General features: G+C 43.5%; 1 protein-coding gene across 3 annotated transcripts in view; it reads right to left on the reverse strand.

Moving 5' to 3' along the window:
• Nucleotides 1-17,224, reverse strand: part of LOC115380389 (disco-interacting protein 2 homolog A) — a 94,811-nt gene that overhangs the window by 17,026 nt on the left and 60,561 nt on the right. For 2 of the 3 annotated variants that reach the window (XM_030081544.1, XM_030081545.1), the window contains exons 4-13: nt 17,050-17,169; nt 12,427-12,708; nt 9,423-9,560; nt 4,820-4,939; nt 3,279-3,476; nt 2,869-2,960; nt 2,403-2,513; nt 1,021-1,144; nt 791-900; nt 475-577 (exon numbers count right to left, since the gene is read on the reverse strand). In XM_030081544.1, the coding sequence (XP_029937404.1) occupies nt 475-577; nt 791-900; nt 1,021-1,144; nt 2,403-2,513; nt 2,869-2,960; nt 3,279-3,476; nt 4,820-4,939; nt 9,423-9,560; nt 12,427-12,708; nt 17,050-17,169 (1,398 nt within the window). Of the gene's footprint in view, nt 1-474; nt 578-790; nt 901-1,020; nt 1,145-2,402; nt 2,514-2,868; nt 2,961-3,278; nt 3,477-4,819; nt 4,940-7,558; nt 7,601-9,422; nt 9,561-12,426; nt 12,709-17,049; nt 17,170-17,224 lie in introns of all 3 variants that reach the window. The other variant, XM_030081543.1, reaches the window with a different exon arrangement.

The raw sequence follows: 17,224 nt of genomic DNA on the forward strand, positions 1-17,224 counted from the left end.
TGCGAAAAGAACTAAAAGAGAAAGCCACTCTACTATTTCATTTGTCTTTGAGAGTCTATTTTGGTTCATGTTTCTATGATCTGTTACCGTATGACACCCATATGGCTTTATACTGCAATCCACCAATCACTCTCACTGGAACTGACCCAGGTCAGCCTCAAAATCATACCCTGAACACACACACATCAAACACAACACCTGACAACCACTGTGACTGGGTGTAGTGGCTGTATGACAGTGAAATTACCCTCATGACACCCTGTAATAGGGTCAGATGATGGGACATGGCAGTCTCCCATCTCCCTGTCCAACCATATGAAATCAAAAGTACGAACAGTTCCAACATTAAAATGATTGATTCCTACCAGCAGCGCTTAGATATTTTTTCCATGATGGAGAGATGAATGAAAGAGAAGATAAATTGCAAAATAAACCACAAGTATCTGATAAATAACCACACAGTGTCCCACTCACCCTCAGTGTAGCCACAGGCCTGTGTGAGGGCATGACAGTGAGCCAGCATGGCTGAATGGGACACGGTGATGCCCATGGTGCTGCCTTCCTTGCTGGTCTTGTACTGAATATGAGAAACACAAAAACATTTGAAGAGTTTCATTCCAAAACTATGCTTTTTGCAGAAAAGAACCTCTACATTTGGAATGATGATAACCTCAAGTGATGATTTTTTTTTTCCAGAATAGAAACCCATTATTCCTTTATTTCATGTAAACAACTGTTAGTGAGGACATTTTTAGACATTCTGCGCTGACAACAATCAAATTATACTAACCTCTATGTAAGCTATGTCATTACTGGCTTCCCGTATTGGGGGGTGCCAGTCTTTGGGAGGCTTTACAACATGTTTTCCATCTGTCACAAACCACAGCAGCCTCGGCCAGCCTGCATAGACAGACACATTAAATCAGTTCAAGCCCAGTCAAACAACACAGATGCCATGAAACAGCATTGTATGTGAGCTTTAAAAATGAACAAAATGAATAATTAAACAGCACACGGTACCTTTGAAGGTTGCAACCTCGCCTGTCTGTGCTTTGGGCAGACCTTTCTGACAAGCGTCGGTGGTCAGAGCCAATGTTACGCCACAACTGCCCAAAAGAAAGCCGATCTGTTGACTTCCTGCATCCTGGGGGACCACAGGAGATGAAAAAAATGTTCATACTGACAAACATCACAAAAATGCAGCAGTTCTCCTGTATAGAGATTTACTATTAGGAACAATAAAACTCAAAAGGTAAAAGCTCTCAGTAAAGCTGCTCTTATAAGTTGGAATTGTAATGAGTAGAGGGAGAGAGAGAAAGAGAAAAGAAGATGAAAAAGAAGAAACCTCAGAGGACATCAAAGCAGCAGCAGCAGGTAAGAAAGCAGAGTGACGGCCAATCACCATTAAAAACTCTACCGCTGAGCCTCAAAGCCGAATCATAACAGGAATGAAATCCAGGATCTGACACACATACACACAAGTGTGTGTGTGTGTGCACACACTCCACACACCCGCTCATATTTGATTGGCTGTGCAAATTAGCTTACGGCTAGGCTCCCATCGTGCAAACCTTGCTGTGCATGAAAGCAAAAAACATGAGAGTATGGAGTGGGAGGGAGACGAGGAGAAGGAGAGAGAAAGAGAGAGAGAGAGAGAGAGAGGTAGAGAAGGAGAGAGAGAGAGAGGTAGAGATGTAGAGAAAGAAAGAGAGGGGGAGAAAGAGAGAGAGAACAGGGTTTGACAGAAAATGACAGAGAAAATTAGTGGTGGTGAGTGAGTAAATTTTTGACTCCCAACAACAGTTGGCCTCTGATCTAATATTTTGACTGGCATTACAAATCATCTCACCTCACTCAAATCTCATTAATTACAGCACCACATCTGCCAACAGCATGCTTCTGAAGGCAACCAAGAGCAAGCATTAATATTCAGCCTATATAACTAATGTGGATGAATTCACTTTCAGCTGATAGACGGACCAGGGACTGCAGTACATCCTAAAACTCCACAAGTAGGACATTTAAGAAACAATATCGACTGATTCTGCTAAAGTTGTAGTGATACAACAAACTACCAAGAGACCAGCCTGACTGGGACTTGAGCCAGCTGTCTTCTGGTGTAAGCAAATGAGCAGAGATATGGGAATAATGTTGAATCTCAGCAGTGAAATACCGTAATTATCAGAATGTAATGAAGCTGCCATTGTCCTCATTTCTTATCATCATTCATTCATTGGGGTGTCATTCCAGTAGGGGTCACTACTGCGCTATAGTGCCTACACAGAAAACTTTTTTTTTTTTTTCTACAAAAATGCAGTAAAGTCCATACATTCCCAGTTAATTACACCACGTTCCTGAATGATTTGCATGCTGACTTGGGCAGGACTGGCAATCAGCCTTACCTTTCTAGTGAGCGGCACTTCGATGGGCACAGGCACCAGCTCTGCCAGGAGACATCCATAGAAGGCCACCATGAACATCACCGGGTCGTTGTTGGGGAACACAAGTGCAACCTGCCGAAATTTTATTTTAATGCCATTTATGTTCTATTGAGGGGAAACACTAAAATACAGTAAAATGAGACAGGAAAAAGAAATGGTATGAATAGCAACAAATGTTAAGAACCTGAAACCAAATCTTTGCTTCCTCTCACTGGTTAATATGGTAATAAAGTACTTGTGAGGGTAGAAAAAAATTATAACATATTGAAAATGGGACACAGAAATGCAACATCCTGTATGGAAAACATGTGTAAACATTAATGATGTCTGAAGCTGTTTAACTCAGTTATGAACACAGTATTGGGGGTGGGCATGATGTCTGCACTGCCCCAGCCTACTGAACATACAGTAATATTTCATGACTTACTCTGTCTCCAGGCAGAAGTAAAGGCTCATTCCTGGTGCTCAGCTTGTTAAGAAGAGTGTAGGCCAGTTTTTGACTGCGGGTCCACAGTTTACCTAGACAGGTGTATGCACAGTGTCAGGAATAATAACCACTACAGATCATCAACATAAACAATGGCTAAGATCATTGACAGATTAAAAATAAGGCATGTAGAGTCTTCTCAGCTCATTGCACAGGAGGACAGCACTCTCCTGCTGAATCACCCTGTGTTTCTAACAGGGCAGGGTACTAATGACAGGAGGCGAATTCGGGAGAGTTGGAAGAGGACTGCCCACGACTCCCATTTTAGGAAATTGTGGAAAAACATTGCGTTGCCCCCTGTCCTTCTCCATTGTTAATTCTAGGCAGATCTTCCTCTGGTTAATACCTACCGTAGGTGAGTGTGTAAACGGGCTTGCCAGCATTGTCTAGCGCTGTCAGACAGGGGCTCTTGGGCTGGGTGGTGCCCCACCGTTGTAAGGCTGCTGGCAGGGAGGGAGGCCAGTTGGTGACAACCCCGAGAGGCTCTCCTTCCAGGGGACTCATCTGCTGGCCTTCTGGCTTCGGCTGGTTGGGATCTGGCTGCTGGACTGAAACGCACATGGAGGAGGAAGGGGGACATCAGTCTGAAGGAGCAAATCTCTCAGAAATGGATAAGAGCCATGAAGTCTACTGCTCAAATGTTTACTGGCAAAAAGATGATGGAAGCAACAAAGCTGAACCAAGCTTGTCGTGCGCTGTTGGCCACCAGAACCGTCTGAAAAAGTTGCCCTGTGTGTCTATTTTTGGATGCTGGTAGAAAAATAGCTGTTGCTGTGTAAAGAAATGAAGTGGTATGCAACCTCATTAATAGAAGGTGGGAAAAAAGGTAGTGGGGGAGAATAATGTGGAGGATTAGAGATATGCTAGCTGCCATATTACTATTAGATGCCCCTGACAGAGACAGCCACAGAATAAAGCTTTACTCATGCCTGACTGACTTCCTCCGCTCTGCCTGGTGACTGTTGCCTCTCCCTCATTCTCTCCCTCCCTCAGCCTCCACCTGTCCGTCTCAGAGGAGCCACTGCTTCCTGACAGGCAGAAGTTTCACTCTTCAGTCTATCCTTCCCCCTCTCCCTTACTGTTTTCCCCTCCATCATCAAATTTTGGACTCCTGGAATCCGGGGATTTTTAACCGAGATGGCCAGGTGTATCCAAGCCAAATAACCCAGCACCATCACGCACAAATAGTCGCCTGCCTGCTCCCATTTCAGCTCTGCGGGCTGTTTCTGCTCACACTGGGCAGACCACCGAAGCTGCCATTCCGCAGTCCCAGTGCTCAAGCTTTACAATTACCTGCTGATTCACTGCTATTCCTGCTGCTTTTTCACTTTCACGCTGTTTACTCAGCCTGGCTGCATACCACCCAAAACCCACAATGGGCTGGTTAAAATTGAGGAAATGGATAGATAGGGCTGGACCACTGTGTGTGTGTGTGTATGTGTGTGTGTGTTTCTGTGCCCAGTGTTTCCTAACCACTCCCTTAGCACACACCTGGTGGTCTCAGCTCCAAAAAGACAGAAAAAAAAACAACCACTGATCTAAAAGTGCACACAGATAGTTAACTCATAGGCGTGGAGGGGTTCATGTGTCATTTTAGCGCAGCCATCGCAGGAGCTGGATTCCACACAAACGGATAAACACCCCAATGCTCATCAAAATGGATAATCAATATTTAAGTCCAGAAACTCAGTTGAAAGCTGCAAAAAATGGTTCAAAATCAGAAAGTTCCTAGGCCTGTCATACTCAAAAACAGCAGGCGTCTCAGCTTCAAATTCAGTGTACAGCCACTGAAGGCTCTGATAAGTATGCCGATCACACCACAGCAAAATATACTTTTTTCATGATTTATTGATCTGGTAGAGGCAGTGTAATTACTTCCAAGCCAGCTTACCATCCAAAAGCTCTTCAAAGTCGTCAACAAAGAACTCTCGCAACGGCGGGCGCTTTGGTCTCTTCAGGGTGTTGAGCAGCTGCTGGATTTTGGAGGATACTCGACTGTTGACTGGAACACCTAAACAGTTAGATGGGAGGGAATGAAGAGAGAGAGAGAGACAGAGAGAGAGAGAGACAGAGACAGAGGGGGCGAAAAAGAAGGATGGCAAGATGACAGAGAAATGGAGAAAAAGGGGGACAATTGGAAAAAGGGGAAGGAAATGGATTTCAGGGTCCAGTGAAGGATGTGGAGCAGAAAAGATTGAAAAAGGCATCGGGGGAAGGAGATGGATGAGAGGAGGATAGATAAGAGAAGAAAAGAGAAAAGGTCAGTATGGCGTTCTAATGAGACATGGAGGACAACCAGCTGTCAATCACACCGTGGCTATACAACCTCTGGAGGTCAAAGGTTGCAGTCTGTCGCTAAGCACGTTCACTACAGTCACCTGACATAACCTCAAAACCAGAGCAGTTAAAAAAAAAAATGAGGAGGGCTGCCTGCTGCCTAGCAACAAAGAAGTCCCCTATCCAGACAGCCCATAAGTGATTCATGAGATGTCTCAAAAGGTGCCTGTTTGACACACTCCCTGCTCCAAACTGCTTATGTCGTCTATAAGCTTTGTGGCTGCCTAAATCAAACACAACTGAACACCCATCAAATCAAAACACACGTTATTCAATCCATACAGATTCAAATTCATTCTGGACACATTTTTGACTTCACTGTGCACAAAAAAAGCAGAACGCGAGAATATTCAAAAAGCATAATCACAGAGACAAACATTGTTGCCAAGACAAAATAACAAGAAGGGGGGAGGGTTTAGAGAGAGAGAGAGAAAGAGACATAGAGAGAGACACAGATAGAGAGACTGAATGAGAGAGAGAACAAGAGAAAAGGAAGATAGGAAGCGTCCGCTCAGATTTTCCTTAGTCATATATGGGACAAAGACTATTTGCAGACTAAAACTGTGCATCCCCTCAATATTTATTTCTAAACGAGCTCATAGGTTTTTGAGGACGGGGGTTTAGTCTCAGACATTCCTGGCAGCCGCAGGAGACGAAGGCCACAGCTGCATGCAGTCCGCCTGATCTGGCCCATAATAAGCTCGGCTCAGACAGACACTACCTCCCCATGCAAGGACGCAGGCGCTGGGAGTGAGCGTCTGGAGGTCAATGGGTCAGCACAGCACCTGATGGGCCAATTAGAAGGCCCCAGACACAGAGGACAACATCTGAGGGTCCTGAAGGCCTCCCACTCAAGAGCCCTAATCATTAATATTACAGCCAAGCAGGGCTCTGTGATGGCAACAAATAAGCATCAGCCATGTAATGACTATAATTAATGTATTCATGATTTCATTGTTTATCCATCTAGAGCCTATAATTACTGGAGCAATCATTGACCCCAGTATAATCTGGAAAACAGCACCACACCAAGCCTTAAACGACCACACTGGCTCTATCTTGACTTCTTGTCAACAGTCATAATTGTATTTGTCTATCGCAAATATTCATTGCATAAATGTGTAAGTAATATGCTTAGAAAACTGAGGGTAAGTTACCCCAGTTCACTCCCATGCATGTTCAAAAACAGTGAAAAACTGCTCCGTGAGCTTGGAAGTTACTACATACGCGTATATGTTGCGATTATTCACAGCATGTACATTCACTAAAATTCCTGTTTTTCTCTAGGTGTTAGTGTCTATGAACATATTTAAGGAGAGAAAATTGTATATGTATTTTGAAGCCAAAAAATGTTAATTTCCCTTCACTAATGGTCGTACTTAAGTAAAGTGCAATTTATATACAGCATTGCTCCATGGAAACTTGCGCTGTTTGACGCACATTTGGGGTTGAAAAGGCTCTCCATGTATAGTAGGTGTTGCCCAAGAATCCTAACTTGGCTTCAAGTTAAGATGGCATCGCGCACATCAACTCAGAAACATAACAAACGTGCATGACGCTACGTTTGATGACAAATTCTCTTTCAGACCTACAGTGCACCTTGTACTTTGTATCAATCAGTGTATTCTTTTTTTTTTTTTTTCTTTTTTTTAATTTAGGCACTATTGGATGCAGCCTCAAACAGCAAATATCTTTCAGTAGCAGAATAATTATGGAACCCGAGAGATTCTGATTCATGTTTTTCACCACCAACTGCGTGTCAATATTAAAACGGCAGTGGCACTCGGAGGCTTGCCATCACAGTCTCCGCTTTGTGGGTACCAAGGTGGCGTAACAGAATGTAGCGAGTGAGAAACACAAGGTGACAGGTCCAACGTCTCAATCTTAGAGCCGAGACCAGCATGTCACCGCTCTAATTATTCACACACCTGAACTAACACTTGACACCTGTGATCAAACATGCGTTTCAAACTAATGTCAGCTTGAACGTGGGAGGATTTAGGTCAGACATCTGCTTGGAGGTGGTGAAACACAAATGCTAAAGCCAGAACCACCACGTATGCACACACACATTCACATACTGTACACACACACACACACACACACACAAATGCCCACACTCACACATACATTCGACACTTGAATTCACTACAACTTTGCAAGTATTTATGGAAGATACACGCATAGTTTGGACAATTGGTAGAGGTGACAGTGGAGGTGAGGGCTGAAACACACACGCGAACACAGTGCACACAGCGGACTGGCATACAGTTGGAGGAACGGTTATAAATACCATCCATTAAACTGAGGGCTCCTTCACCTCTCCACTCATAGCCTGGAGGAGAGACACATCAGGATGTCAGTGAACACAATCCTACTGACATCAGAGGGCTGCGTTTAAGTGTGTGTTTTCACTGTATGTGTGCATGAGAGTGTGACAGAGAAGAGAAAAAAAATACCAACAGCCAAACAAACAGACATAGGTAGGTGTAAACACAGAACAGAGAGACTGCAGGTAGAACAACAACCACGACAAGGGGTTTTGGCCGCTTTCAGAGTGACCAAAGTGGTAAGATTTGGGTGTCACTTGAGCATGGGGTTTGTAAAAGCCTCAAAGACGATAAAACACAGCAAAAGGGCATAAACAAGGCTTTTGAAAACCATTCACGAGCTCCACACTAGGAAGAGACATCACTGAAAGTCTTACAGAAGAATTAGGTAAAGAAAACAAAAAAAGAATAGATATATTTCAAAATTTCCTTTCTCTATCCTGGTGAGTAAAATAACTTGGTGCGCTGGCTTATGATTCAATAAACAGGGAAACCTCAGACAACCCATGCATTCTTAACGGGTCTTGAGCATGGCAGACGATGACTGGAATGTAATAGGCCATGTTCAAGCTGTGTTCCAGTTTTCAGGCTGCCAGATTATTAACACACCGTCCCACAATTCAAAACAATACGTCAGCACTGATGTTGGATTGAGGATGGAAGGGCAACAGGAGCATAATTGGCTCTGAGTTTGAAGGATAAGATCAGTATTTTTTTTTTAACTCAAGCTGTATTAACATGTTTATACCTATCATTTTTAACTGTACGTAACACATCAGTGCTAGCTTTTCTTATGACAAGCATGCCATTCTGTTGAAGTTTCTTTTTGAGCCTACAACAACATCCAACAAGGCACTTGTTTCCAGCCTTACAGACCATTAAACTGTAAATGTCCTTCTCAAAAATGTGAAATTCAAAACACAGTCTGACATATTTTGAATTTGTCCGCCCAAAGAATAGTTGCAAACCATGTTTCTAACAGGTTTTATTTCACATTTGCGACAGTTGCCTTGTACAAATCCACACGACTCTGCTGCTAACCTGGCAAATACTGCATTCAAGACCTTGGACTTTCAGTCTTGAAAACTTCCAGCCTGCCACAACATAGCATTCATGGTGTCAAAGCAAGTTAAGTGAATACTCTCAAGAAGAAAAAAAAACTAAGGAACCAAAACATCAATTTTAAGCTGAGAAATAGAACCATGTCCTTTAAAGATCAATTTACTTGACTGTCACCTGTGACAATTTACCGTGTAGACAGTAAACCTGGTGTGTACGCTGCAAACATGCCTCTCTTAACAAGTCAGTTTTCTTTAATAACAGATCTCTTCACTAGTATCAAGATAATGTCACTTCATTTGAGAAACGTTTTAGTACAAGTTAATAAGCATTGGAGAAAAGTGAAATTATTAAGCACAAATCCAAAGTCTAACCACTTTGGTTTATGACCCTTGAGTCATGACTTCACTGACCCCTGACCTTGACTTTTTGTTTCCTTTGTAATTTGCAAACACCAAATGAACTGCAGTGGGTGTTTTTAATAGTGTTTCACTGACCAATTCATTGGCTGATACATACAGGACACTGAGGTAGAAACAGGGCATGGTGGGTGGTTGAGGTGGGGTGGGAGTGGTGATTGGTTACCATGGAAACACAAGGGGGTCAGTCAGCAGCCTGTGCCAGGCTGACAGATAGACAGACTGACTAAGGAGGAGACAGAGGGACAGACAGCAGGAGAGAAAAGGAAACGGGAGGTGACTGAGTCTGTGTGTGTGTGTGTGTGTGTACGTGTGTGTGGGTGTGTGTGTGTGCGTATAGGAAACTCACCATCTGCAGTCTCCATGACGCTGGTGTGGTGGTTGTAGCCGCGGGGAACGCCTTGCACTGAGGCCACCTGGGGCCGCTCTGCATGCAGTGAGGAGCGCTCCGACAGCCCCGTCACATCAGGGGGCGCTGAGTGGTTATCTGTGATGGGTGGGGTGTCGGGGGTGAAAAGGTCAAACGCCAGGCCTACTTAGGGCTTTGGCAACTGAGTGATAATCTTCTTCATGTGTTAGCAAACAAACTGATCTGACAGCTTAGGAAATGGACCGTTTGAGGGGATAAAAGCCCTTTTTGCCATCTGTAGTTCTGTATGTGGAGACTCGTAAAGCTGCGGTATAGTGTGTTTCACCAAGGATTTCACAGTTTAATTCAACTATAACTCTCTGCTGAGATATTGAATGAATGTTTCTACTCAGCATTAAAACGTATCCCCCCTCAGTGAGCTATGTATTCGCAGAGAGCTAGATGCCTGTGTAATGTGATTAATAGGTAAGTCTAAGGACAACATGAAAGCCTGCACTTGTTCTCCCTCTCATGTTCATCTGTTAGACAGATAAAACAGATGACTTACAATGAAGTTAGTAAGATCAGGGACTAACACAACACTAGCCCTCCTTTGATCCTCATATTCATCATTTAACACTGGTGGGAAATATCAAAACACAGGCTACGGTCAACAAAAAAAAAATCACACAAATTAAATCCATACAACACTTGTGAACTAGTGCTTTATAAATACTGTGCTTGGATAAGGTGGGGTGGGATTTGTGGGGAGTGCCAGAAAGTAGTAAGTGAAACTACACGGATTTTTAAAAACTGCACCTGTACACGAGTAGTGGTGGTATGGTCATACAGAGAATTGCTGAACAAAATATTTAATTCATGCAGTTTGAAAAATTACATCCACACTTCCCCTACGTGTTGCACATTGCAAAAAGTGTCACGCATGAACAAACAAACAAATGCACACAGAGCCCAGCTCTTACTAATGTGCCCCTTTCAAACATCGAATAACTGGACAGTACGGCAGATATAACCTATGTGTAACATGTAAAGGGAACAAATGAGGGATGCCAAAAAGCTGTGGGCTGATTGCCTGGGCTCTATTGCATTTTATGCTTTAAAAGGTCCTTACTGTCTATTCCAATTCATCTACTGAAGGTCAGTCAGCCAAAACGTCATGATGGGGTTTTATAAATTTCAACGATAAAAGTTGATGTTTAGAGCAGGGGTGACAAACTGGTGCCATGGAGGGCCAAGAGGCTGCAGGTTTTCAGTCCAACCAAAAACTCCACCAGATGATTTCACTGATTTCACTTCCCTCCTCTCTGCTTGAAGGTGAGGTGATCAGTGAAATGACCTGGTGGAGTTTATGGTTGGAGTGAAAACGTGCAGCCTCTTGGCCCTCCATGGCACCAGTTTGACACCCCTGGTTTAGAGTGTTGTGCCTCCCTCTCCTCCTGATATCTTTATGCATTTATTGTGTATATCATCAAATGTTGGTTGAGCTTTTTCTGCTGCTGAAAAGCCATTGTTTGGTCAGACCCATCCGCTTTATCTGAAAATGTTGCCCATCTGTGATGGCCCTGTAGTCACTGTCTGCTGCTGGAGTGAATGACAGATACAGAATCAGAGTCTAAGGGGCCAAGGAACAGGGGTATATGGGTGATTTATTTACAGCTCCAGTCAGCACCAGTCACTGCTGCCTCTTTATGACAGCAACCTCGAGGGGAGATGGGGGGACACAAATCTGACAGCTCCATCCTAATAGGCTATCGTTCTTCCAGCCACACACACACACACACACACACACACACACACACACACACACACACGCACACACTACTTAGACACCATATTTCTATTCTGCTGCTGAGAGCTGGTGGGAGATAAATCCACTGAATCTCATTAACTAGCCTGTGACACTCGTGTGGCAACATGGAACGAGTAACTGTGACGGGAAAATGGCTTTGAGCCCTTTCACATGACTGAATGAGAAGTGAGACAGCAGACAGAGATGGCTAATTAGAAAGACGTGAATTAAAACTCTGTCACTCATTCCCTTTGTCTTGCTTCATGAAGTGCTGCTGCGTATCTGGAGGGAGATAAGGCCTCGACAGTAGCAGATATAGTAGGACACAGCTGTCTGTCTCGGATGGGACAGAGCTGCAGTTGTAGAAGAAAACTAAGAGCGACAGAGTACAGGTTTAGATGTCACTTCTGACGAAACAAAAAGGCTGTATTAATCAGAATTAATCAATGTGCTAGAATCATCAGAAAACAATGGAAAAGGTGTAAAATGAGTCAATACTTTCTAATTTTGTGTACGTTTACTCATGGATGGAGGAACTGAAAAACTTGGGGCCATGCAAGGCCATCTGCAGGTTTTGTAGGAGGACTGTGTAGTGTCATTTTGCTATTTCTTTGTTATAATCCTGGACGATCCAAAAAACAGGATCCCTCCAAAAGCCCACCTGCATAGTGACAGATAGTGTACTTTGGGAATATTTTGAATATCTGATACTTTCTCCTTCTTTGGCATGATTGTAGTCATTCTGGTTTTACACTGCAACTTCAACGTCTGAGCATAATCAAAAAAATCATATTGTATGTTAAAGCCCCAGTCTACAATTTGTGTGACATGCCATGGACCGCATTTCCTCCTGCAAACTCTGAGTACAAACCTACATTGAGTCTATAGGGAATACAAGCGTTGTCAACTCAACCATTTTGTGACCACTGAAGTGTCACACAAATTGTGGGCAGAGGCTCATTTTCACACCTTCCTCTACTGCACCATCCCAAGGGATCAGAGCAGCTCCATCAACTCCATGCCGAAAAATACCCAAATTCTGATTGCTATCACCTCTAGAGCTATTAACTGGGTGAGAGAGCTGCATTAAGGGGAGGCATAAAAAAATGATAGAGCACCACTGGCACCACTAGGGGGCTTGCAGGATGTGCGTAAGTAACTGCATGGTTGTGTGCGTGTGTGTGTGTCACTGACCTAGCTGGGTGTGTGCCATGAGGTCGGCCAATGCGGTAGCTGCTGCGTTGGCGTTGAGAGCTGCGTGGGCAGCGGTGTTGGTGGTGGTGGTGGTAGTGGTGACGGATCTCCCTCCGGGGTGGGATGAGGTGGATGACGCGGAGGATGAGGTGGACGAGCCCTGGATGACACGGTTAAACCAGTGCTCGACGGCGGGGTGGCTGTGGCCCTGGTAGGGCGTGGAGGTGGCCAGGCGTCCCTGCCGGCGAAGCGAGCCCTCGTCTTCTGACGCTGAGGAGGTGTCTGTGTGTGACAGGTCAAGACAGGGCAGCGTCACTACAGTGTCATCAGGAAACAACCAAGGGCAAAACTGGCAGTTCGAGTTTTTGAATGGTTCAGATGATATGCTGATGATATTCTACTTATACATACTGGACAGAGTACATATAAGCCAATGGGATGGGCAGATGTGATGTTTTAGATGGAGATGGAGGCTGAAGATGAAAGGTTTAAAGTAACAGTTGATTAAATACAAAAAATGTATTTTTTTTCCACATATCCATCTAGATAGTTTCTGTGTAATTTGGCAAGGTTTCCAGTCTGCCATGAGCTTCTGTGTCTCCTTGCATTCCAATGCAATGGAGCTGGATCGGTTTTATTTTGTGGAGCTCAAACTGTGGATACTTTACATGTAAATAACTCAAAAGCAGCAACTCTTTCTAGAGATAATGACACAGACACTGTCATGACACAGTGGCTGTGGATTATCCTTGGATAATCTGCTGCTTTTGAGTTGTACACACGTAAATTATTGACAGTTTGAGCTCCACAAATGAATACCCATCCAGCCCCATTGTACTGGGGTGCCAGGAGACAGGGAATACCGTGACAGACTGGAAACCTCACCAAATCACACAGAATCTGCCTGGCTGGATAGCTTGCACTAGGGGGCAAGTGGGAAAATATGTATTTTAGGGGAAATGTTCTTGTATGGCTATGGTTCCTTTATGGCTTCCTTAATGGCTCCTATGTGGCTAAATTGAGAATGTGTTAAACAAGTCAGGTATTTGACTCCAAGTAGGAAGAGCCACAATAACAACACACACAGGAAACAAGGACAGCCATCTGAAACTATACATACTGTATGTGAATGGCAAGGAAATATAGGCTCTGACAACAGACAGACCAGTGTGTCTTATTAGTTGTCTAGCAGAGGTGAGAGACTGAATTAGGAGCCACAAAAAAACAAAAGGCCTGAGGCTGTGTGTGTCATTACACACTGGGATTGAACAGGCAACTTCATCCTGGGGAAACGGTGCTGCAAACAAAGGCAGCTTTACAAGAAAAAAATATTTGACTAAGCTTATGGGACAAACCATAAAAAGCAGTAAGGCGGTGTATTACAAGGGGACTCATTTGGCAATCAGTGTGATTATGAACAATGTGTTATGATTGTGTAATGTGAAGGGGGATTTATTTTGTTAAGTGTGTTGAATCAGGCGCGTCTTGAATTGCAATGTTCAAAATAGACTGTCCTATGTACTGAGAGCAAAAGAATGTGAAAAAGATACTTTGAGCGCATCTCTACAGTGTATTAACATATTGCATGACCGATGCTGGAACAACATTGCATGAATAAAACAGGTTACCCTCTCTGTTACTGGAGTAAAACAGAGTACTGCTAGTTGTGGTGTATACTCAAGTTATTATGGCTTGGACTCAAAGCCAGCCAGTGATGACTTCACTGTCTCTCCCCCGAGGCAACTGGGAGCAGTTGGTCTTTGCAAAAATAGCCTGAACAGGGACAACTTCAAAGCCAGGTAAGGATCATTCAAAATGAACACATTCCACTTCATCTGCTAAGCTCCCAGAATTTTCTGTTCTTTCGACAGGATCAATGGTGTTACATAAGAGCAGGCTAGTCAGAGATTTGCATTCTGCAGAGAACTGAGTGCAAATGAAAGAGCTAAAAAAGGCTTAGGCATCATCCATTTACAGAGACTGAAACAAGCAGGTTATAAACAATAGCTTTTTCTCAAAATCACCTAAGAAATGTGACTCGTATGTAAGTAAAAGAAAGCACAGACACACTGTTCTGCACATGCCCTCAATAATTCAATAATTGCACCAAAGCCTGAGTGTACAGTGAAAAGGCTTAATAACATGGAAAGCCTATTGCAAGTCCTCAAAGAGGGGGACAGAGACACAGAGACATTAAGAAACATGTAGTGTGCATGTGTGTGTGTGTGTGTGTGTGTGTGTGTGTGTGTGTTTGTATAGTGTGTTTTGCCAGGGACAACACGTGCCAGATGGATTTTCTCCTCTAACCTAATGAGTGCTCATATCATTTATCTGCCTGCTAATCACTCACAGTGTGCAGTTACAAGCAAGTCCATCAATTTAGTGGCCACAAAAACAACTCGTCTGCTTTACTGAGCTGCTGGATGCTGTCAAAGCTTCAGTCACTGACAGCATTCGTTCTGTGCTCTTTTACCTAATTCATGCCTTTCTTGGCCTTGCAGAGGTTGCCAGCAGAAAGCTAGAAGGGGTTTGATTGTAACAAGGTAAAATTTAATGTCTCTACAACCAGAGAACTCATAGGGTTATCTTGCATTTATGATTCTGTTTGTTATTCCTCTGCCTCTCTCAGCCCTCTCCCTATCTGAGTAACCTTGACACAGTTGCAGAGAGGGAGAGAGGAAAAGAGAAGAGAGGGAGGAAAAGAGAAATGGTGAGAGAAGGGAAAGAGAGAGAGAGGAAAATTGAGGGAGACAGAGAAAAAGAGAAAATTAGATATATTAAGAGAAAGACAGGAACAAATAGTAAAGAGTTAGAGAGACGGGGGGATAGAGGATTTGGAGGTAGGGAGGGATATAAGAAGAAGTGCAGAGACAGTCAGCAAGCATGCTGAGAGCGCAGTTGTTATTCTGCACCCATGTCATGCTGTGTGCAAGCAAACAAAGACAAGCATATTAATAATGTTCCAGCAGAGCAGTTTAAGACTACTGATGAGCTGCTTTTCATGGACTTGTTCTGTATGACATCAGTCCCTGTGCCTGATCCCTTTGTACAAATGGGAGAAATTTAAAGTCCTTGCTCTCTATCCCCCTTCACTGAAGTATGACATCCACTTTATTGGTTAGGAAGTAGTCTACAAGTGCTGAAAAGGAAAATATCTGGTGAGAATATACAGATGAACTTCTGCATACTAATACCTTGCAAATCATAAATGCATACCAATGATCTATTCAGTCATAAGTTTAGTAAATTATCAAGCTTGTAATAGGCTGCAGTTTAACATAAAGTCTGTGTGCAGTGTATGCTATATGTGTGCACAGATATTTGGTCCAATTTTTAATGTAAGTTGCACAGTGTATATATTGCTGTTAGACTTTGTTGTTTTTAAAATGTGGCCTCTATCATCTGATTATGTTAGGATGCATTAACTGACAGATCTGAGTGTATAAAAATCTGATTGTGTCACATAACTACTCAATCTTCAAAACCAGATATTGAGGTGGTTAGAAGTGCACTGTGATTGGATCTACCACCATGTAAGCATGATAGGAAATAAAGGAGAGAGGGGGGAAATAATGCAAACACAGACTGAAATAAGCACAGTCATACAAGATAGATAAAATCACGTGTGCAGATACAGTGATGTCGTCTCATGGAGTTTTTTTAAATCTCTGAAATCACGCTGAAATATCAAGTACTAAAGCCAATGTGTGCATGCAAACAGTTGCAGCTGTCATTAGCCTAGATGGATTAGCAAAGCTCCAGATGATCTCGGCATGTATATGATTCTGTGGGTCTGTCAGCCATACTTGTGCACCTTATCACTTTGGACCACAATAGAATTAGCAGCGCACACAGAGAAGTTCAATACAACCATGAAGAGGCCCCCTGTTTCTCCTCTTCAAACCCCAACCTCTGAGCTCCTAATCCAGTTAAACGCTCCACCGCTGTGGCCTGCTTCTTTGCCCAGGACAAGGGGCTCTGAGGCCCCCCTCTCAGCATCAACGTAATGCCATTAACACCAACCAGCAAACACAAGGCCACTGCAGTGTCAGAGAGACTGACAAGTTTTTTCCACCAACACACCTCGTATCTTACTGTCTGATCTGAGAGAAAGTAGTTTTTATCTTTTTTTGAGTAACTGACAACACAAAAAATTACGTTTTGTTTGAACTGGAAACTCTGGCTAAAAAGGGGCTAAAGAATGCAGAGTAATGGCAAAATATCAAAAGAACTGGCCCACATAACACAAACAGTTACAAAAGCCAACAAAAGGTCAACATTTTGATACTATGTTAAAAATCTGATTACGCACATGTTATACCACCCATGTGGGAAGGTGGCCTGGGAACAAAACGTTGAGAACTGCCTCCTTTATAGTTGAGAAGAATGGACACATTCATCAAGCTGCACATATCTTTCCAGTTGCTAATGCCTGGCAACATCATCTTGAACCACTGGACACAATAGAGCGTCAGCATCCTACACACTGATGCTCACTGAGACACATGCAAACAATCCAGTGCACATCCATAAAAACAGGCCATCTGTGTATATCTCTGCACAACTGTGCATGTCACAAGATACACGTCAAGGGATTGCATCTAAAAGAAGGCGAGGTCTCACCTGGTGGTGTGCATGCCTCCACAGAGGACTGAACTAACACTGAGCGTCTCTTGGAGGGCATGGGCATCTTCCTCTCTTTGTACTTGGCCAAAGCTGCTTGGACGGCTTCTGTGTGCAAATCTGAGGGAACACATCCACACACAGTTTAGCTACATCAAGAAAAACAACACCAGGC

Source organism: Myripristis murdjan, chromosome 21 (genome assembly GCF_902150065.1).
Source record: "Myripristis murdjan chromosome 21, fMyrMur1.1, whole genome shotgun sequence".
Classification (NCBI taxonomy): domain Eukaryota; kingdom Metazoa; phylum Chordata; class Actinopteri; order Holocentriformes; family Holocentridae; genus Myripristis; species Myripristis murdjan.